Here is a 21987-nt window from a genome sequence, read left to right as displayed (position 1 = left end):
CTTGGCAATGAAAGCAAGGAGTCTTGGGACTTGCCTGGTGGTCTTGCGGCTAAGACTCCAAGCTCCCAACACAGAGGGCCTGAGTTTGATCCCTGGTCAGGCAACTAGATTTCACATGTTGCAACTAAGAGTTCACATACCACAGCTAAAGATCCTGAGAGCCACAACTAAGACCTGGTGCAGTCAAATATATACACATATACGTATATACAAAAGAAAGCGTGTTGGAAAGTTTTAACCACTGGACGCCAGAGGACTCCTGAAAATCAAGTTTTTTTAGGGTCAGTTTTTATTGAGGGGGCGTTGGTTTATAGGGCTTCCCACATGGTGAAGTGGTAAAGAATCCACCTGCCAATGCAGGAGAGGCAAGAAACATGGGTTCAATCCCTGGGTCAGGAAGATCCCCTGGAGGACATGGCAGTCAACTCCAGCACTCTTGCCTGGAGAATCCCATGGACAGAGGCACCTGGCAGGCTGCAGTCCATAGGGTCACAAAGAGTCAGACATGACAGCATGCACACACGCACTGATTTATAACATTGCATGAGTTTCACGTGTACCACGTTCTGTTTCTACTTCTGCACACCCTACAGCGAGCTCACCACCAAGAATACAGCTTCCATCCATCACTAAGCAGAGATCCCTTCACCCACCTTGCTCCTGGCCCCCTCTACTTCACCCCTTCCTCTCTCTAGTAACCAGTTCTCTGTCCTCTGTATCTACATGCTTGTGTTTGGTTTGTTCATGTATTTTTTGTTTCTTCTTTTTTATATTCCACCTCTGAGTGAATCACAAGGTATCCGTCTTTCTCCATCTGACTTATTTCACTTAGCTAACACCCTCGTGGTCATCCATGTTGTTGCAAATGGCAAGAGTTCATCTTTCTCTATGTATAACATTCCACAGTGTATATACACACCACAACTTCTTTCTTTTTTTTTCAGTTGAGTTGTGCAGCTTGCAGGATCTTAGTTGCCCGACTCCCTAGTCAAACCTGGGCCCTCGGCAGTGAAACTGCAGAGTCTTAACCACTGGACTACCACAGAATTCCCCACAATTTCTTTACCTATTATCCATCAGTGGACACTTAGGTTGTCTTAGGTCTCAGCTACTGCAAATAACGCTGCCATGAACAAGGGGATGCAGATACCACTTCTAATTAGTGTTTGCATTTTCTTTGGATAAATATTCAGAAGTGGAATAGCTGGATCATGTGTGTGTGTGTGCTAAGTCGCTTTAGTCATGACTGACTCTTTGCAACCCCATAGACTGTAGTCCACCAAGCTCCTCTGTCCATGGGATCTTCCAGGCAAGGATGTTGGAGTTGCCATTCCCTTCTCCAGAGGATTTTCCCGACCCAGGAATCAAACCCACATCTCTGCATTGGCAGACGGGTTCTTTACCACTAGCACTACCTGGGAAGCCCATCAGTTTTAACCTCTATGCTCTTTTCCACAAGGGCAAGACCAGCTTACGTTCCTACCAACAGGATCCCTTTATTTCCCCATCTTCACCAAGACTTTCTATCTGTTGTCTTTCTGATGACAGCCACTCAGGCAGGCGTGTTTCTGACATCTTGTGTTTCTGATCTGCATTTCCCTGACGACTACTGATGGTGAGCATCTCTTCACACGCCTGCTGGCCATCTGCACGTCTTCACTGGTAAAATGTCAATTCAGTTCCTCTGCCCATTTTTTAAATGGGTTGTTTATTTTTTGCTGTTGAGTTGTAATAGTTCTTCATATATCGTGGAATAAGCTTCCTTTTCAATCTACTATTAACCAAATGACACTAAAGATAGTCTTATGTTTGATCTTCACTGCCAATCACAGCACCCAGCACTTTCACGACTTTCTATCAGAATCAAGAAACCAGCCGGCTTTTTGAGGACACTGGGCGTGCTAGCACGGGTCCCCCTGGGCTGGGTGGGCAGCTCCTGAGGGACTGTGGGTTCCGTGCCAGCTCTGGGCTTCACTTTGGCAGCTGGTCCTCACCACACCCTCCTGTGGGGGCTGGAGACGTCAGGCTTGCAGGTGATAGTCAGTTCGAGCCCTGGTGTGTCTGCACCCTTCCCACTAGCCACCTGCCACCACCTACGGCAGCAAAGTACAGCTCTCCCACCTGTGTGAGAACTCATCTGATACCTGGCGAACAAGCCAATTCCCCAGCCCGCCCCAAACCCACAGAACAAGCCGCTTGGGAGGGAAGCCAGGGACCTCCATGTCCACCCCTCCCCAGGAGAGCCTCAGACAGGCAGGAGTCTGTTCCTATAAAGGTCCTGGAGTCAGGCCCCAGAGCGGCGATGCAGCAGGGGCTGTGCAGGCAAGCACAGCATATGGGTTCACCCTCTGATTCAAGGGGAGACCTGTCCCTTCCACACCCACCCCACCCCCCCCCACCCGCCCACAGTCACATCACCCCTGAGGCTGAAACAGCCTGAGGCAATTGCTGGGCTTCCAGCCCTGAGTACATTTGTGGGGCTACAGCACCACTCGCTGGCACGAAGTGGGAAAGGCAAGTGCTAAGAGAGCCAGGCAAGAATGAGGGCACAGCCTCAGGGCCCCTTCTGGAATTCTCCAAGCTTTGCCTGCAAGAGGCTGTTATGAAGACCTACAAAATCTTCTAGAACTAACACCAAAAAAAACGATGTCCTTTTCATTATAGGGGACTGGAATGTAAAAGTAGGAAGTCAAGAGATACCCAGAGTAACAGGCAAGTCTGGCCTTGGAGTACAAAATGAAGCAGGGCAAAGGCGAACAGAGTTTTGCCAAAGAACGCACTGGTCAGAGCAAACACCCTCTTCCAACAACACAAGAGACGACTCTACACTTGGACATCAACAGACGGTCAATCCCAAAATCAGACTGATTATACTCTTTGCAGCTGAAGATGGAGATGCTCTATACAGTCAGGAAAAAAAAGACTGGGAGCTGACTGTGGCTCAGATCATGACCTCCTTATTGCAAAATTCGACTTAATTGAAAAAGTTGGGAAATCCACTAGACTATTCAGGATTGATCTAAATCAAATCCCTTACAATTATACAGTGGAAGTGACAAATAGATTAAAAGGATTAGATCTGATAGAGTACCTGAAGACCTATGGACAGAGGTTCATAAGAGGTCATACAGGAGGTGGCGACCAAAACCATCCCCAAGAAAAAGAAATGCAAAAAGGCAGAATGGTTGTCTGAGAAGGCCTTACAAATAGCTGAGAAAAGAAGAGAAGCAAAAGACAAATGAAAAAGGGAAAGATATATCCATGTGAATGCAGAGTTCCAAAGAATAGCAAGGAGAAATAAGAGAAGCCTTCTTACGTGAACAATGCAAAGAAAGAGAGGAAAACAACAGAATGGGAAAGACCAGAGGTCTCCTCAAGAAAATTAGAGATACCAAGGTAACATTTCACGCAAGGATGGGCACAATAAAAGACAGAAACAGTGAGGACCTAACAGAAGCAGAAAAGATTAAGAAAAGGTGGCAGGAATACAAAGAACAGTACAAAAAAGGTCTTACTGACCCGGAAAACCATGAAGGTATGGTCACTCACCTAGAGCCAGATATCTTGGAGTATGGAGTCAAAATGCACCTTATGAAACATTACTACAAACAAAGTTAGGGGAGATGATCAAATTCCAGCTGAGCTATTTCAAATCCTAAAAGATGATGCTGTGAAAGTGCTGCACTCAATATGCCAGCAAATTTGGAAAACTCAGCAGTGGCCACAGAACTGGAGAAGGTCAGTGTTCATCCCTATCCCAAAGGACAATGCCTAAAAATATCCAAACTACCACACAATTGCATTCATTTTATATGCTAGCAAGATAATGCTCAAAATCCTTCAAGCTAGGCTTCAACAGTACGTGAACTGAGAATTTCAGGTGTATAAGCTGGATTTAGAAAAGGGAGAGGAACCAGAGATCAAATTGCCAACATCCACTGGATCACAGAAAAAGCAAGAGAGTTCCAGAAAAACATCTACTTCTGCTTCACTGACTATGCTAAAGCCTCTGACTGTGTAGATCACAACAAACTTGGGAAAATTCTTAAAGAGATGAGAATACCAGACCACATCCTAAGAAACCCTGTATGCAGGTCAAGAAGCAACAGTTAGAACAGGACATGGAACAACGGACTGGTTCCAAACTGGGAAAGGAGTACGTCAAGGCAGTATATTGTCACCCGCTTATTTAACTTATATGCAGAGTACATCGTGCAAAATGCCATACTGGATGAAGCACAAGCTGCAATCAAGATTGCCGGAAGAAATATCAATAACCTCAGATATGCAGATGACACCACCTTAATGACAGAAAGCCAAAGAGGATCTAAAGAGCCTCTTGATAAAGGTGAAAAAGGAGAGTGAAAAAGCTGACTCAAAACTCAACATTCAAAAGATGAAGATCATGGCATCCGGTCCCATCACTTCATGGCAAACAGATGGGGAAAAAGTGGAAATAATTACAGACTTTATTTTCTTGGGCTCCAAAAACACTGCGGACAGTGACTCCAGCCATAAAATTAAAAGTCGCTTGCTCCTTGGAAGAAAAGCTATAACAAACCTAGACAGCATATTAAAAAGGAGAGATATCACTTTGCTGACAAAGGTCCATCTAGTCAAAGCTATGATTTTTCCAGTAGTCATATGTGAGAGTTGGACCATAAAGAAGGCTGTGTACCAAGGAACTGATGCTTTTGAACTGTGGTGCTGGAGAAGACTCTTGAGAATCCTTTGGACAGCAAGGAGATCAAACCAGTCAATTCTAAAGGAAATCAATCCTGAATATTCACTGGAAGGACTGATGTTGAAGCTGAAGCTCCAATACTCTGGCCACCTGATGCGAAGAGCCAAGTCACTGGAAAAGACCCTGATGCTGGAAAAGATTGATGGCAGGAGAAGGGGTGACAGAGGATGAGATGGTTGGACGGCATTATCAACTCAATGGACACAAGTTTGAGCAAGCTTTGGCAGATGGTGAAGGACAGGGAAGCCTGGTGTGGTGTGGTCCATGGGGTCGCAAAGAGTCAGACACAACTGAGCGACTGAACAACACACAGCGTCCCGAGCCCCTACTCCCTCACTCCCAGTCCTGGGGCTTTTTCTCTTCTACAGCCAGCCTCTCCTGCCAGGCCTGGCTTGGACCCTCACCGTCTCTCTCAGGGCTCGACACCCACCTCAGCCCCTGACCTTCAGGTCCAGGCCTGTCTTCCTCACGGCCACCAGGGGGCGCTCTCTGAATGTGACGGGTTAGCCCCAGATCTTCAAGGGCGCTGAATCAATCTAAACTCTCAGCAGGCAAGAGAGCCCCTCCCTCATAGCAGGGTCCTACGCAACCTCACCCCACTCCTCCCCACACTGAGGCCCCCAGGCCCACGTCCACCCCCAACACTTACCCCAGCCTCGTTCATTCTGCACGCATGCACCCTTACAGTGCACCCTCACAGTGCACCCTCACAGTGGTGCATACCTATGAACACAGTCCACACGAGTGTGGAATCAGAGGACAGGGACATGGCAGGTGGCTGGCCGAGGTCCACAGGATCCCAAAGGCGGGCTTCAGAGAATGTCAAGACCCCACGGGGCTGGGGGCCAGGCAGGACCTGACAAGCTGCATGCCCGGCAGCTGCCCTGAAGCCCTAAAGCTGCAAGTCTGGCTCTGTCTGGGTGGCAGGCGGAGAGCAGGCACCATGGCAGGAGCTGGTGCAGGCCTGCGGGCCCTGCAGCCCAGGAGCCACCAAGGGAAGAGCCCCAGACTTGCCAGTGAACCCAGGGTGGGTCGAGCAGGGGACAGATCTGGGTGCAGGCAATGTGACACCCAGGATTAACTGCTGCCCACACAGGCTCTGAGGTGCTGGTGCCTCTCAGACTCAGGAAGCCACAACTTTCCCCACACACAGGGAGTGGGCTGAAAAGGTGTCTCTCAGCTTAGTTTCTGGGGGTTCCCAGCCTCTCTTCAATAAGCCCCAAACCAAGTGCCAATCCAAGGGGTCCCTGGTCCAGGGCCAGGGCTTCTGGAAGCTCCCAAGGCCCAGGGAAGAGGGAGGGGCAGGGCCCAGGCCCAGGCTCCACCCAGACTCCTGCCCCGAACCGACAGAGTACAACAGGGCTGGAGGGGACTGCCTGGATCCAGAGACCTGGCCAGGCTGGCGGAGGGTCCCCAGACGCCTACCCCATTCTGGCTGTTGCAGTGCCGGGTGCTGATGATGGCTCCTGCTTCCTCGATCATCTTCAGGACGGTCCCTCCGTGCACATTGCCAGCCACGTTGGCATCATCCGGCCGCATGATCCTGGGGGGAGAAGAGGCAGGATGAGCCTCCGGCAGGATATCACTCATGAACAGCAGTGAGCCCAGGAAGAAGGCCCTCCAAAGGCCTGATGGCTCCCAGAGAAGGAAAAGGACTCCCCATGTGTCTGCTCACTGTGGGGTGCTGATCTGACCTGACGGCCAGACAAGGGGCTGCAGGGTCGTGCTTCCGCCAGCGGGGGAGGGCAGGGGGGTTTCCTGCCCTGGGGCCCAGGCACCCAGCCTGCCAGGGGGAGAGGGCCCGGCCCTGGCAGGGAGGGATGGCGAGGACCTTCCGCAAAGGCTGTGACCGTGACATCGAGGCAGCACGCCTGCCCCTCCTGGCTCCCAGGACCCACAATGACCTGCAGAGCTGAATGAACAAGGACACAAGCTATGACCCCTTGGAGAAAGGACACATTCCCAGGACCACCATCTCCGTCAGGAGTCCCAGAGGAGCTGGCCTCATGTGGTCATGGATATTCTGAGAACTGGAAACATCACAGCATCCAGATCTTCACCAACAAGACAAAACCTGATTGCTGCCTGCCCCCAGGGCTCCAAGAGAGCGCCCGAGCGGTGGGTTCCCTGGAGTTGAGAGCTGGGAACTCCCCAAGGTCAGGAGGGACTGAAATCACCCCATTTCCCCAAGAGGAAAAGCCATGTCTTTGCAGAGGGTAGCAGCAGGGAAGCCCTGTGAAGTCCCTGGAGTCCCAGAAAGCCAGCCTGGTGCAACCCCACAGAGCTTGGCCCTCTCCCAGACACCTGTCTGTCTGGCTGATGAACTCTGTCTCCACTAGCCTCAGGCCTGGAGGCAGGTACCAGGCACTGAGCGAGTGTGCAGTTTCCAGGTGCCCGGCATCACCTGGGTTCACCCACCCTGCTCCAGTCTGCTGGCCAGCGTGACCCTAGAGGCTGGACCCCCGACTCTGGGCCATGAACTCCAATGCCCTCCCGGTCTGGCTCCTTCCAGACATGGAGGCTAAACCAGGCAGCCTCAGAGATGGTTCCTGACTCCCAGGCTTACTGGCTGGGTGACCTGAGCAAGCTGCCAAAACCCAGCCACCTCCACATTCTCATCTAAAAAAGGGGAACAACAGCACCACCGCACTTGACCGTGGGAAAGACTGAATCACAAGATGGCACAGATAAGGAGCCTAGCACACAGTCAGCGACATAAACACTCACCAGCACTTCTTCCTGCTTCTCTAAGCACCAGCCAGAAACCGCAGGAGGGCTGGAGCCTCCAGCATACAGTCACCGATGCCACTTTCTGGGGAGACCGAAGGCTGTCTGGACCTGTCGCCCACCCCCAAAGTCACCCCTTCAGCCTGGGGGGCATTCAGGACCCCTACTTCTCACCTGCATCACTGGCTCAAGGGCAGCAGCCACGGTCGCCCAGGCAGTGGCCAGGGGAACCCCCAGAGCACAGGAAAGGAGCCTCATTTGGCTTCTCAAATGCTCATTTTAAAAGATTTTTTAATCAACTCAAAATAGATTAAAAACTTGAACATAAGACCCAAAGCCAGAAAACTCCCAGGAGAAGACGTAGGCCGTAGCGATGTTTTTTTCAATTTGACATCAAAAACAAAGGCTAAAGAAGGAAAAAAATACACAAGTGAGACTACATCAAACTAAAAGATTCCTGCACAGCAAAGGAAGTCATCAGTAAAATGAAAACATGTGAGAAAGTATCTGCAAATCATATATCCGATAAAGCATTAATATCCAAAATACACAAAGAACTCATAAAATTCAAGAGCAAAACAAACAATCCAATTAAAAAATGGGCAGAGGAATGGAATGGACATTTTCCCAAACAAGACATACTGATGGCCAACAGGCCCATGAAAAGATACTCAACATCATTAACCACCTGCTGCCAAGTCACTCAGTTGTGTCCAACTCTGTGCGACCCCATGGACTGTAGCCCACTAGGCTCCTCTGTCCATGGGATTCTTCAGGCAAGAATACTGGAGAGGGCTGCCACACCCTTCTCCAGGGGATCTTGTCGACCCATGGATTAAACCCGTGTCTCTTTACCAGCTGAGCTACCAGGAAAGCCCCCAATGCAGGGGAGGTGAGTTGGATCCTTGGCCTGGGAAGATTCCACATGCCATCAGGGCAACTAAGCCCCTGTGCCACACAACTACTGAAGCCTGAGAGCCCTAGAACCTGTGCTCCACGACAAGAGAAGTCACCTCAGTGAGAAGCCCGTGCACCGCAACTAGAGGAAGCCTGCCACAGACCTCCAAAGGACTGAAGACCCAGTGCAGCCAAAAATAAAAATAATTTTTTTTTAAAAAACAAGTCAGTGTTGGGATTTCCCTGGTGGTCCAGTAGCTAAGACTCCTGAGTTCCCAGTGCAGGGGGCCTGAGTTCTATCCCACATGCCACAACTAAAATATTCCACATGTTGTAACTGAGGCCTGGTGAATAAATAAATACTAAAAAAAAAAAGAACAAAACAAGGTCAGTGTTTGCCAGAGGTTGGGGTGGGGGTGGGATAAGAAGACAGAGCAGAAGATTTTTAGGGCAGTGAAAATACTCTGTATGATTCTGGAATGGTGGACACATCACTACCCATTTGTCCATAGCATGTACAACTCCTAGAGTGAACCTCAATGTAAACTGTGGACTGTGGTGTGATACTGAGGTGTCACTGTGGGTTCATCGACTGCAACAGATGTACCTCTCTGTTGGGGGTGCTGATAAAGGCCGAGGCTGTGCATACGGGGCAGAGGGTATGTGGGGAACCTCTGCACTTTCCTCTCCGTTTTGCTGTGAAACTACAGCTGCTTTGAGGACTTCCCTGGTGTCCAGGGGTGTGGACTGCTTCCACTGTGAGGAACTAGGATCCAGCAAAAATAAAAATTGCTCAGAAAGTAACCTCTAATAAAAAAAAGTTGTAAAAAATATTTTTAATGTTTTGAGTTTTAAAAATTCTCGCTTACTATTAAGCTCTCTCTCTCTTTTTTTTTTTTTTTGTTTAAGAGGTAGCCAATTCAAATAACAAAACAACCATATCAAACTCTTTCCTTTGCATTTGTTTTCAACTTAGTAAAGACCGGATGGTCCACCTCTACCCATAGGCCCAAGGGCCAGGCTGGAGTCCAGACAGGGGAGGACTGAAACGATTCTACACCACGCCGCCTTCCCCAGGAGCACCAGGGGTTGTGTCTGGGGAGCCCGACTTATCTCTGCCTTTTTGTAAAGTGGAGCTGTGCACGCCGGGCTGGCTCAGGGCCAGGGAGAGCAAACAGTGGGCCCCAAGGCCAAGGAGGAAGTGCTCACATCCGGGAGGGCCGAGGACAGAGGGGCTGGGGAGGACAAGGGACAGAGCTTGGAGCCACCCTGCGACACTGGGGGTCCGGATGGACCCCACAGCACCAAATCCCACTAACTCCGGAGGGGCCCCTGGGCACCGAGCTACAGGCCCACCCCAACCCCCTCGTCCTGGTCACCCCGGGTCCTGCCCAAGGACTGTCCTAGTGCTCCCAGGCCGGCTGGCACCCGCACGGTACAGACACAAGCCTTCCCCAGGGACCTGATTCTGCCTCTGCTCTGCAGGTCTTCAAACAAGGCCAGAGCCCAGATCCGGCAGCCCCTCCCTGGGGCCCCAAATCAGATGCCTCCCCCAGGGCGTCACGGAGATTCCATCCCAGCCTCCACCCCAATGCCGCCAGGGCTGTGATCCTGCACCCACCTGCCCTCTCTCCATTCCCTCCTTCCTCCAAAGAGCTCTGGAGCTGCTGGGCAGGGTCTTCCTCAACTCACTTCCCCCTGAACCCCCACAGTGCGTGTCACCTCCAGGCAGGCAGGAGTGCGAGCGGCCAGGGCAGCCAGGGGAACGTGGGGCCCCTCAGTGGAGCTCCTGCTTTCCCATTTTTAGTAAAGACACGGATATGGAAAGTATTTCACTTTCCTCTTCTCTATTAAAAAAGAAGCAAAGACAGCCCAGCGGAGCACACACAATGCTACACGGCACTGCCCACTGGTCTCTGGTCAGGAAGGTGAAGGGGCGGTACTGGCGCTCACAGCTGGCCAGCTGCGGCCATGCAGGGGTTTGAGTCGAAGATACCAAAGCTCTGAGTTTTCTAGAGAAGCCGGCAATCCAGAGTTTAATGTGAAATCTCCTGGAACTTGACTGGCAGCACCCAACTGAAAAGGCCTCCACGCAGGCCAGCTCAGGACGGCAGAGCAGGTGGTGGGCGTGAGCCCATCCTGGGGGGGACTCTTTTCCACCTCTCTCTGCCCCTCTGCCCATGCCAACCTGCAACTCCCTCACTCCTTGAACCCCAGAAGCTCCAGGGAAAAGTGGACGTTGGCCCAGGGAGCCCCTCCTGTGCCCCCATCCCCCACGTCCTGTCAGCGGGCCAGTGGCAGGGACACTGCCTCCAGTGACCAGGCCTACGCACCCCAAGATCCTCGCCACGATCTTCCTCTCTCCCTGCCCTCCCAGCAGTGGCATCTGGATGTCACTCTGTCACTCACCACCCCTCCCCCTCCATTCCAGCCACTCCTGCCCCAAACCACAGGATGAGCTGGCCAGGGCTTGGCCCACGGCTGACCAAAGCAGACACCGCCTCCCCCCTGCTAACCTCTGAAGCAGACACTAAGCTGATGACAAGAGAAGGAAGGAAGCCGCACAAACCTGAGTCACAATCACTTTCAGATGGTGCAGACACCCACCTGGGTGCCAGGAGGGCTTCAGAAGTAGTGACACCTGGGTCAAGTCCTGGAGAGGGTGTAGGTGAGCCACGGACAGAGGGTGGGGCACGAGGGATGCTCGAAGGAGAGCTGGGATCTCCGAAGAAGACCCCAGAGACGGGAGAGCTTGGCAGATACAGAAACAGACAGTGGTCCCCCCAACAGACAGTGGGGGCTGCGGATGGAGGGGCTTCTCTGCCTACGTCTTGCCTCCCAGCCCAAGCCCGCCGTTCACCTCGCTGCCCCAAAAGTCACTTCTCTTAAGCAGGAGTTCACGGCCCCGCCAGACCCTCCGGGGCCCCTTCTACGGGAAAAAAATTCAACTCCCAGGACTTCCCTGGCAGTCCAGTGGTTGAGACTCCGCAAGTCCACTGCAGGGGGCATGGGTTCGATCCCTGGTCAGGGAACTAAGATCCCGCATGGCACGTGGGGCAACCAGAAAAAAAAAAAAATTCAACTCCCTAGCGAGGCCTCTGAAGCCCTCAGGGATATGGAACTTCCCTCACCTATCTCCCACTGCCTCTCGGGGCTCTAGGCTGCACCTGCCCAGGCCAGTGCTGCTGGCTGGGCCCACCTGGACCTTCCCTCCACCTCACCTGCACCAGTGTGTCCTGGCAACATGCCACCTCTGCCCCGTGAAGAAAGGCAACTCGCGGACGAATGGGGAGCCTAAGTAGACACAAAATTCCGGAGAGCAGCCCAGCTTTATCGTCATCCACCCAAACTACAGATACATGGGCTGCTCTAAGCCAGACATCCCACCGAGAGGAACTGAGCCTACAGATGTTTCCACACATGACCAAACCAAGCGTGTTCAAGGTTACTCACTGAAAAGCTGTTTTACGTGCAAAAGCTGGCTGTGTCCTAAATCCGCCAATGAGGGGCTCATTAGATTAAGTTACACCCACATGACACAGAGTGCACAGCCTCAAGCAAGAGGGAGGCAGGGTCTCGGAGAAGCCCTGTTAGATGAGAAAAGGTTCAGAATGACGGGAGACGGGTGACCTTACCTGCAGGCCCGGTGGAGACCACCCTTGGGGGCAGGCCCGGGAAACCAGAAGCTTCCAGTGCCCCTGAGAGGGGAACCAGCCTCTGTGCCTTCTAAATTTAAAACCATGTCAAAGGACTTCCGTGATGGTCCAGTGGTTAAAACTCTGCTCCCAACGCAGGGAGTGCGGGTCAATCCTAGGTCGGGGAGCAAAGATCCCACCAGCCCCATGAAACCATGTCAACCATGTCAAATATTAATAAATCCACAGTCTTTAAAATTTATTCAAAGCACAGCTGAAACAAAGGTGCTCAGCAAAGCCTTCTCTGAACTCACCGCAGCAAGGCTACCATCTCTGCTGGTTCCTGTGGGCAGGAGAGAGGCAGGGGAACAGAGTGGGAGAGGCCATTCCAGGAGCAGACTGCAGGCAAGAGACGATGGGGAGGCCGGAGGAGCCACCCTGCTCCCCATACATCTGTGTGTCCTGAGGGCAGGCCCTGTCCCTCTGCTCCTCCTGGTCCCCCAAGGCCGGGCCGGGCCCCACCCCACCCGGAGCCTTTGGACGGGGTTGAATTGTGTCCCCTGACACAATTCAGATCAGCTAAAGCCCTGACCCCAGAACCTGTGACCGTGATCTGATTTGGAACCAAGGTGTTTGCAAATGTGGTCAAGTTAAGATGAGGTTGTTATCAGGGCTGTGTTCCCGTGACTGGTGTCCTTAGAAGAAGATGGAAATCTGGACACACCAGGGGAAAAGGCCACGTGACACGGAGGCAGAGACCGGAGTGACACTTCGACAAGACAAGACACGACACACGGGCACTGCCTGCAGCCCGGATGCTGGACAAGGAAAGAAAGGCCCTCCCCCGAGAGTTTTCAGAGGAACGTGGCCCTGCCAACCCCTGGTATGGGACTTGCGGCCTCCAGATGTGAAAACGTACACATTTCTGTGTTTTAAGCCACCCAGGTGTGGTCATGTGTTATAGTGACACCAAGAAACGCAGACAACATGTGGCCTGAGGCCCCTGCCCGGGTGACCTGAGCACCACCCCCAAAAGGCAGCAGTGAGCAGCCGGACTGAGCCCCCACGGCCTACAGCCAGCTCAGGTCCTGCTCCCCAGTCCGGCCAGCCCAGACCAGGCCCCCCAGCAGCCTTGGTGGCAGCTCCACTGATGACTGCCCCCTGCCCACCCTGCCCACAGCCCCCCAGCATGAGGCCAACATCTTCGACTCTGACAGGAAAATCTCAGTGCTAAAATTGAACACTTCCACATGAGCTCCATGGGAAGTGGGGGAGGTGGGGCAAGGGGGCTGCTTCCTTTACCCAACGGTGAAAGCAGAACTGTCTGAAGGAGAAGGTGGCAGGGCCAAGTCCAGCCGATTTCCAGGACACATGAAGTCCTCATGGTGTTTCCGCCAGCACCCAAACATGGGCAGAACCATTGGGCTTGCTGGGTCCAGGCAGGTTCCCACAGGGCAGCCAGCTCTAACCACTCCTCACGGATCGTGCCAGAAGCTCCCCGGACCTGTCCCTGCTGAATGAGGCTCAACCCAGACAGGCAACGGCAAGTCAGGACAGGGACTGTTGGGCAGAGCGCCACTCCTGCCTTGGAGCTGCAGGTGGCAGTTGAGAAGGTGCCCGTGGTGGGAGCATCCATAAAGCAGGATCTGAACAGGAGTCCGAAGGCGGGCCAGGGAGGAGACTGACGGGGTGGGGTCTGCCACTGCTGGTGAGAAAGGAGCTCCAGGCTCATCTGGGGGCACCCACATGCCAGGAGGACCACATGGGCTGAGGGCACGTGGGCTGGTTCACACCCGGCAGCCTCCACCATGGGGCCCTGAAGGCCAGAGTCAGGCACATATGAACACCCCATCTTCCTATGTGTGGGGGACTCTACCCAACAGAAGGCTGTATGGTACTGCTTGTTCTCTCCAATTTGCTGCCTCAGAAGGTTCCAGCAAAGCTCCTTCAACCCCCAAAGACCCCAGAGGAGGCAAGGGGGGAGAAACAGCTGGGCCGCCAAAGAGGCCCTGGGACCCTCCTAGGCCCCAAAGCAGGACACGAGAATGAACCAGTGCAGGTGACCCACCCAGCCCCACTGATCCAAAAAACCCAGAGCACCCTGAACAGAGCAGACAGGAAGCTGAGCAGCGCCTGGCCCAACCGCAGAAATCTGCTGGCAGGAGAAAGGAAAGCACCAGGCGGGCAACTTGGGCGCTGGAGCCAGGTGGGTGAGTGCCAGGCCTCGCTGCCAATTCTCCAGGGCACCCAAGATATGACCCCGCCAGGAGCCCATGTGGATATCCAGAGGCCAGAGTCCCCATCCCGGCTTCAGTTAACCACCTAACCTTCAAGGTCAGCAAGACCTGGGCCAGGCCTGGGTGCCCCCGGCTGCATGAAGCCAGCCAGTCTGTTGCACACAGGGGCCGAGTCCCCCTACCACCTGACCCCATCTGCCACAGGGGTCCCACATTGGGGGGGGGTCCCACAACTGGTGGTTGGTACCTGCTTAGCTGGGAAGCCATGTGGGCTGGGACATCCCAGGTCCAGAGAGAGGCAAGGGGCCAGCTGCAGCCGACTCACCTGCCCTCTCCGACTGCAAGGACGGTCCCAACCCCTTGGCCTGGCGGGAAGCACCCTGGCTTCCTGGGCTGCCCTATTGAACCAGGAAGGGGCCACTTCACCAGCCCGAGAAGCCTACCAAAAGCCAGTTGTCATAGAAACCTCATCTTGTATATAACAACAGTGGAGAAGGAAATCTAGCCCTCCTGCTCCTGTTGCCCTGAGATCTAGAAGGCACAGGTGCCCTCCCCAGTCAGTGCCGGGGACTAAGGCCAAGCCCCAGGCCTGGACCCAAAGCTTCCTGACACTCAGACAGAAGTGGTGGAGGGGGGGTCATAAGCCAGAGTAAATGAGACAGAGGGAGAGGTCCCATCAGATGCAGAGGAGCTGGCATCTGAAACCTGGCCCCCAAGCTCACCCTGAGTGGTAGGGGCTGTTGAACCCTGGCAGAGAGGCAGATGGCTGTTCAGCCCCCTCCTGGCTGACCCCCTGCCCCCACCACACAGACCCTCCTCCCCACCGCTCAGGTGCACTAGCTTCTCCTGTCTCCCCCAGCTGGGTCTGGGGAAAGAGGACCAGCTGGCAGAGAGGCCCTGGTGCTGAGGCGAGGCAGCAGCCAGGGGAGATGAGGCTGGACGTGTCCTGAGTGTCACCCAGACCCAACGTCATCCCTGCAGAGCCACGGTCACCCAGGCACCATGATGGGCGGCATGAATGAATGAACCCACCCACTCAAGGGCATCCTTCATAAAAACTGTCATCCTGGCTCGGCTCCCAGGCACCTGTCCAGCTAGCCTGCGCAGACTCTGTTATTAAGAGATCAGGTCAGGACATGGCCCTGATGGGGCCTGGCAAAGGCAGCCTGCCACTCGGGCCCACAGAGACCCCCTATCAGAGGCCAAGTGCCCTCGCCTCCTTCCCGGGGGCCCTCCTAATATACAGATGGATTCTCACTAAAGGCACTAGTGGTCCCACCTTTATGCAAAAGAGAGAAAGAGCATTCCAGACTGATTAAGAACATCCCAGCCTGACCAGCACCACAGCCCCCGGTTCCACAGGGAGGCGGGCTCCCAGCCTGGGAGGAAGTGGCAAGGCTACCCTCAGCTGGGCCTACCCCAGGATGCCGGGAACCTGGAGCTGGGCAGGCAGGTGAGGGGCCCTCCCACCACACCCACAATGTCCACCTGGAGGGGAATCAGGGTTGAGTCTAGGACGAAACCTCTCCCACGAGCCTCCCCACCCACACAGCCTGACAGGTCCCGGCCAGGACGGCAGACGTTCCCCAGCAAGATTTGCCCGCAGCCCTTGGAACAGGTTTTATCCGGCAGGTCCGGGCCAACCTGCTCACCGCCGGGTCCCACGCCGGGTATGCATGTCAGACGCTGAGCTGGCCCCTGGGGGATGCAGAGTGGACAGACGCCATCCCCACCCCACCCGCCCAGGGCCCTGGTCCCCTCGGATCAGCGGGGACCCCCTCCTCCAGCCCTCCCCGCTTCCCCTCCCCTGGACCACAGGCGGCTCAGGACACGAGCCACCTCAGAGGTTCTGGGCGCCCCACACGCTCGGTCTGGTCTAGTCCCTCTCTCAACCTCAGGTTAGAAAGAAGGCCCCAAGGCCCCAGATGCCCACTCCGGCCCGTCCTCCAGAGCCACATGCCAAGGCCTGCCAGTCCCACCCACCCTGGCGCTCGGGCGAGGGTCCCCCAGACACCCCCACCCCGGCTGCCCCACACTTTCCCCATGGCTCCCAACTCACAGCCTGGCCTTCTCTCTGAGTTGGGCCTGGTTGGTGCGCCTCCGGAAGGCTGAGAGGGGCACAGCTCGCCGGACCAAGAGCATGGCATCTGCAGCCTCCACGGTCCCTCCCAAAGCCACGACCAGATGGGCTTAGAGAGGGCTCCCTGGCCTGGAGCGGTGCCCTTTGGACTCGGCCGGTCCCGCATAGGGGCATCGCTGCCTCCCTAAGCAACCGTGGCTTCCCTCTCCACATGGCGGGCTGGGCACCCCCCTCCCCAGATAAGGGGCGGTGCCCAGAAGCCCATCCAAACACTCCAAATACTGCAGGTTCCCTGACCTTTTTTGTTCAAATTTTTGTTTTTTTATTTTTAAGTTTTTTGGTTGTGTCACCAGATTTGCAGAATCTTACTTCCCCATCCAGGGATTGAAACTAGACCCTCGGCAGTGAAAGTGCTGTGTCCTAACCACTGGGCGGCCAAGGAACTCCCTCCTTGACTTTTGAAAATCCTGTAAAATCGTAAGAAATTGGAGTAGAAAGAGATGTTGGAAGTTAGCCGGTTCAAGCCCCAGCTTCTACCCAGGAGGAAGGCAGGAAGGGTGGCAGGCCCCAAACAGTCAGAACCAGAAGACACCAGGGGTACCGATCCGGGAAGGAAGGCCGGGTGGGGGGAGGCAGCCTGTGCGGCTCTGTGAAGGTCAACAACTGCCCTCCCCACCTCCCCTATACACCAACCAGATGATGCAGGGAACTTGACGATTATGACCCCACACCAACAAGAGAAGCAGGCACCATTTGCCCCACCAGGTTGTAAGTTCATTACAAGACTGGCTTAAAGATGCAACAGTCCTCAATGGAGCAAACGGAGAATCCTGATATCAACCTGTACCTGAAGAACTTTCTGAATGATACATCTACCAACGGCATGGTAAGGATTCACATGGCATGTGATGTGAGCATAGGACCATGAGACATGGGAAATGGACTGAGATCCACAACTGAGACAAGGCTATCTAGAGAAGTGCTTTTAGACAAACCACAGATTAAGACTGAAACGAAGCGTCGTTGGAGGCAAGACATGTTTCACATTTGGAGAATGAGCCACTAAATGATACGCAGCATCAACTACTTAAAACCTAGACAGAGATACAAGCTAAACCCAGTGGAACTTAGATTTTTTTTTTTAAATTAGAGAAAAACAGAATTCAGGGAGGGGAGAAAATCTGCAAGAAATGATGCAAAATTAACTGTCTAAACCCCACCCCCCGCAGCTCAGTCCTGTCAGGGAGGCTGAACCAGGCCTCCACCACCACTGGACTCCAGCCATGAGCAGACCTTTCCACAAAGAGAACCATCTGATGCCAGTTTAGCTATATGAGTAAACAATTTTGAAGCTGAACAACCATAAGGTGCTATTTCCTTTCTATTAAATTAACCAAGAACCATTTTAAATGACAAAACCAGATGTCTGGAAAGGTTCATTGAAACATTATTCATAATAGCCAAAAGGTGGAAACCCAGGTATCCATCATCAGATAAATAACATATGGTCCATCAATACAATGGACCATTATTTGACCATAAAAAGGAATGCAGTACTGATACACATTGATAAAAGGAATGTTCACATGTTGGGGTCTGGGGAAGTCATTCTGGCTTATACATGAGTTACCCTGCATTCTATGCTGACTAGAAAAGCCTGTTTGTGGTCTAGCAGACAAACACTGTGCGCCTGCTCTAATTACTAAAGGAAAGGGTGCACTGACCAGAAGTAAAGAGAGTTCATGTTCAAAATAAAGCGTGGGGACTTCCCTGGTGGTCCAATGGCTAAGACTCTGAGCTCTCAATTCCAGGGGTCTGGGTTTGATCCCTGGTTGGGGAAATAGATGGCACATGCTGCAACATGCCGCGGCTGAAGATAGAAGATCCTGCTGGCTGCAGCTGAGACCCAGAGAAGCCAGATAAATAAAGAAAAAATAAGGATTAAACACCTCCTCCCTGGGACACCAATGCTCATTACTCCTTCAACAGTCAGGCTCCCTTCGCAGGTGCCAAGGCCACACTGATGGCCTGGGTACGTGGGGATCTGGTGTTCAGAAACGAGAGGGAAGGTCTCCTTGACTTGATGTTCTCTGTTCTGACAAGACAGAAAACTGCGCTGAAAACCCTGCTTCTCCGCAGCAGATTCTCAGAGCAATCTGAGAGGCTGGCTTCTGGGCTACAGTCCTCAGTTTGGCTCAAATCAAACTCTTTCCTATTCCTGTTATACACTGTTTATTAGTTACTTTCCTCAACAACACTAAAACGTGGATGAACTCTGAAACGTTATGCTGAGTGAAAGAAGCCAGTCATGCAAAAGACCATTTAGTATATGAGTCCACTGATATAGAATACCCAGAACAGGCAAATCCTAGAGACACGCAGACGGTAGACCGGCAGTTTCCAGGGGCTGGGGAAGGGAGGTAGGGAGTGAAAACACCCACGAGGTTGTGTCTGGGGTGCAGTTTGTGGGGAAATAACCACTTTGTCCTTCAGCTCTCAAGGTCATCCGGAAACTGAAGAAGGTGGAGAAGACAGCATGCTTCCGCCCACCTGCCTCACACCTGCCCAGGGAGTAGGGGCTACACCGAGTCACCAAGGAGAAAGTCAGGAAGTGAGAGACAAGGTCCTGGAGCTCAGAGAATCAACTGGCCCAACTGATGGTAGGCACCCAGGAGAGAAGGTCAGCAGAGAGCTGAATGGCTTTTCCTAGAACTGGAGGCCAGTTTCCTCCCATGGCTTCCCTGGTGGTTCAGATGGCAGAATCTGCCTGCAGTGTGAGAGACCCGGGTTCGATCCCTCAGTCGGGAAGATCCCCTGGAGAAGGGAGTGGCAACCCACTCCAGTATTCTTACCTGAAAAACCCCATGAACAGAGGAACCTGGAAGGCTACAGTCCACGGGGTCGCACTGAGTCAGAAAAGAAGGAGCGACTAACACTTTCACTTTCCTCCCACGGAAGCACACCTCCAAGGGCAGAGAAAGCTGGGAGGGGCAGAGATATACTCTGGGGACATAAAGAACTCCCAACAGTGAGAAAACCAAAGCTGCAATTTTTTTAAATGGGCAAAAGACCTGAGCAGACACTTGGCTAAACAAGATACGGAGGTGACAAACACAAACGTGAAATTATGCTCGACACTGTTAGACATTAGGAAACTGCAGATTAACACCACCGTGAGATCCTCTCACACCGCAGCACGGCTAAAACGGAAAAGCCCGACTGTACCAAGTACTGGTAAAGCTGTGGAGAAACCGGGACTCCCAGGGGCTGCTGGAAACAAGCAGGAAACAAACACGAAATGCACAACTACCTGGGGACACAGTCCAGCAGTTTCTTAAACAGTTACACCTACACCTACCATCCGATGCAGTGTTGCCCCCTGAGTATGTCCCCTCAGAGGCCTGCACACCACTGCTCATGGCAGCGTTTCCTGTAACAGCCCACAGCTGGACATGATTCAAATGCCCATCCACAGATGAACAGATGACAGACCGAGGTCCATCCACCCATGCAAGGGAATGCTACTTGGCAATAAAAGGAACGAATGCTGGTCCTTACAGCAACGCAGGGGAATCTCAAAATGATCACACCAAGCAAAAGAGGAGAGGGTGGACAGAAAAGAGCTCTGACTGCATGGCTCCACTCCTACAACACTCTCAATTCAGTTCAGTTGCTCAGTCGTGTGCAACTCTCTGCGACCGCATGGGCTGCAGCACGCCAGGCTTCCCTGGCCATCACCAACTTCCAGAGCTTGCTCAAATTCATGTCCATCAAGTCAGTGATGCCATCCCACCATCGCGTCCTCTGTCGTCCCCTTCTCCTCCTGCCCTCAATCTTTCCCAGCATCAGGGTCTTTTCCAATGAGTCAGTTCTTCCCATTAGGTGGCCAAAGTACTGGAACTTCAGCTTCAGCATCAGTCCTTCCAATGACTATTCAGGACTGATTTCCTTTAGGATGGACTGGTTTGATCTCCTTGCAGTCCAAGGGACTCTCAAGAGTCTTCTCCAACACCACAGTTCAAAAACATCCATTCTTCAGCACTCAGCTTCTTTATGGTCCAACTCTCACATCGATACATGACAACTGGAAAAACCACAGCTTTGACTAGACAGACATTTGTTGGAAAAGTAATGTCTCTGCTTTTTAATATGCTGTGTAGGCTTGTCATACCTTTTCTTCCAAGGAGCAAGTGTCTCTTAATTTCATGGCTGTAGTCACCATCTGCCGTGATTTTGAAGCCCCAAAAAACAAAGTCTGTCATTGTTTCCATTGTTTCACCATCTATTTGCCACGAAGTAATGAGACCAGAAGCCATGATCTTTGTTTTCTGAATGCTGAGTTTTAAGCCAGCTTTTTCACTCTCCTCTTTAACATTCTAGAAGATGCAAACTAGTCTACAGGGATAGTGGGTCAGTGGGTGCCTAGGAAGGAGGGTGGGATTATCAGGAGATGAGAAGAAACTCTTAAAATGATGGCTGTGCTCATGACCTTGATGATGGTGATGATTTTTCAAGTGTTTACATATGTCCAAATGGATCAAGTCACTCACTTTAAATGTGTACAGTAACATAAACTATATGTCAATAATAAAATAAATAAATACCCCAACCACCCACCCCAACAGCTGCTGTGTGAAGAATCATGTGCTGGCAGCAAACACCTAGGGGTTCTACTCAGTCACTGAATCTACGAGAGTTTACTGGCATTCAGTCCATTTCCAAGAGCGTCTCAGCCACCAGCTTCAGGACCACAAGTAGGAAGGAGGCGGCCAGGTTGCCCTGGAGCTCCAGGTATGGCCTCACTAAGAGCCCTACCAGGCCAGCATGCCAGGCTCCACCAGGCACCAATCACAGCCCTCTCAGCCCATGGGATCCACAGTGAAGCCCCCAGGAGCAGCCCAGCAGGCCCTGAGGACTTCCCCAGAGTCAGGCAGAATACGGCCAGTGGTCCACACGGTGACACCCAGTCTCATTGTGTAAGGGGCTCCCAGACATCCTTGAGAATTGAGGAGGATGCCCTCCAAAGACACTGTCCTGGAGGTCTGGGGGATGCAGAAGCTGGAGCAGATCGTGAAGGGGCTGAGGACAGAATAAGGGCAACCCTCTCAGCCTCTAGAACCCCAGCCCTGCCCAATATCCTGGGCATCGAACAGCCCATCCTGCCAGACATCACCTGCAGACCACGTCAGCAGACGGCTCTCCCAGAAAGCCAGTGTGGAAATGCCAAGGGCAAGCTGGCCCAGGAGACGCGGTCAGGGTTCAAGCTGCGGCTCGGCCACACCAGCCACGTGCCCCTAAGTCAGCCACTGTCCCTCTGGGCTGTTTTCTCACCTGTAACCTGGAGGGTCCATGGAGATCTGAGAGTTCCCTGAAGCTGTGACACCCTCCAAGGACTTCCGGGACCTAAGAGAAGCCAGGGACACTGAGCTCCGGGGCTGACCAGAGGACACAACCAACAGAGGCGCTGTTAGCAGAGGAGTGACGGGCACTGACAAGGAGAAAATATTTATAAACCACGTGTCTGATAAAGGACGTGTATCCAATAACCAACAATCCAGCATGAAAACGAGCAGAAGATCTGGAGGGACGCCTCATAAATGAAGACACACAGATGGCAAATAAGCACGTGAAAAAGATGCCTGTGTCACAGGTCACCAGGGAATCGCA

The 21987-nt window shown here is 52.9% G+C and overlaps 1 protein-coding gene across 4 annotated transcripts in view; it reads right to left on the bottom strand.

Annotated features, from left to right (window-relative positions):
- The window catches only part of ACOT7 (acyl-CoA thioesterase 7), a 97169-nt gene that overhangs the window by 51207 nt on the left and 23975 nt on the right, over positions 1 to 21987 (bottom strand). For 3 of the 4 annotated variants that reach the window (XM_061160518.1, XM_061160520.1, XM_061160517.1), the window contains exon 2: positions 6170 to 6287. In XM_061160518.1, coding sequence (XP_061016501.1) covers positions 6170 to 6287 — 118 coding nt within the window. Of the gene's footprint in view, positions 1 to 6169; positions 6288 to 19172; positions 19202 to 21987 lie in introns of those variants that run through there. The other variant, XM_061160519.1, reaches the window with a different exon arrangement.

Source organism: Dama dama, chromosome 14, assembly GCF_033118175.1.
Source record: "Dama dama isolate Ldn47 chromosome 14, ASM3311817v1, whole genome shotgun sequence".
Lineage (NCBI taxonomy): Eukaryota > Metazoa > Chordata > Mammalia > Artiodactyla > Cervidae > Dama > Dama dama.
Note: the sequence above shows the minus strand (reverse complement) of the source record. Positions and strands in the feature narration are given on the sequence as shown.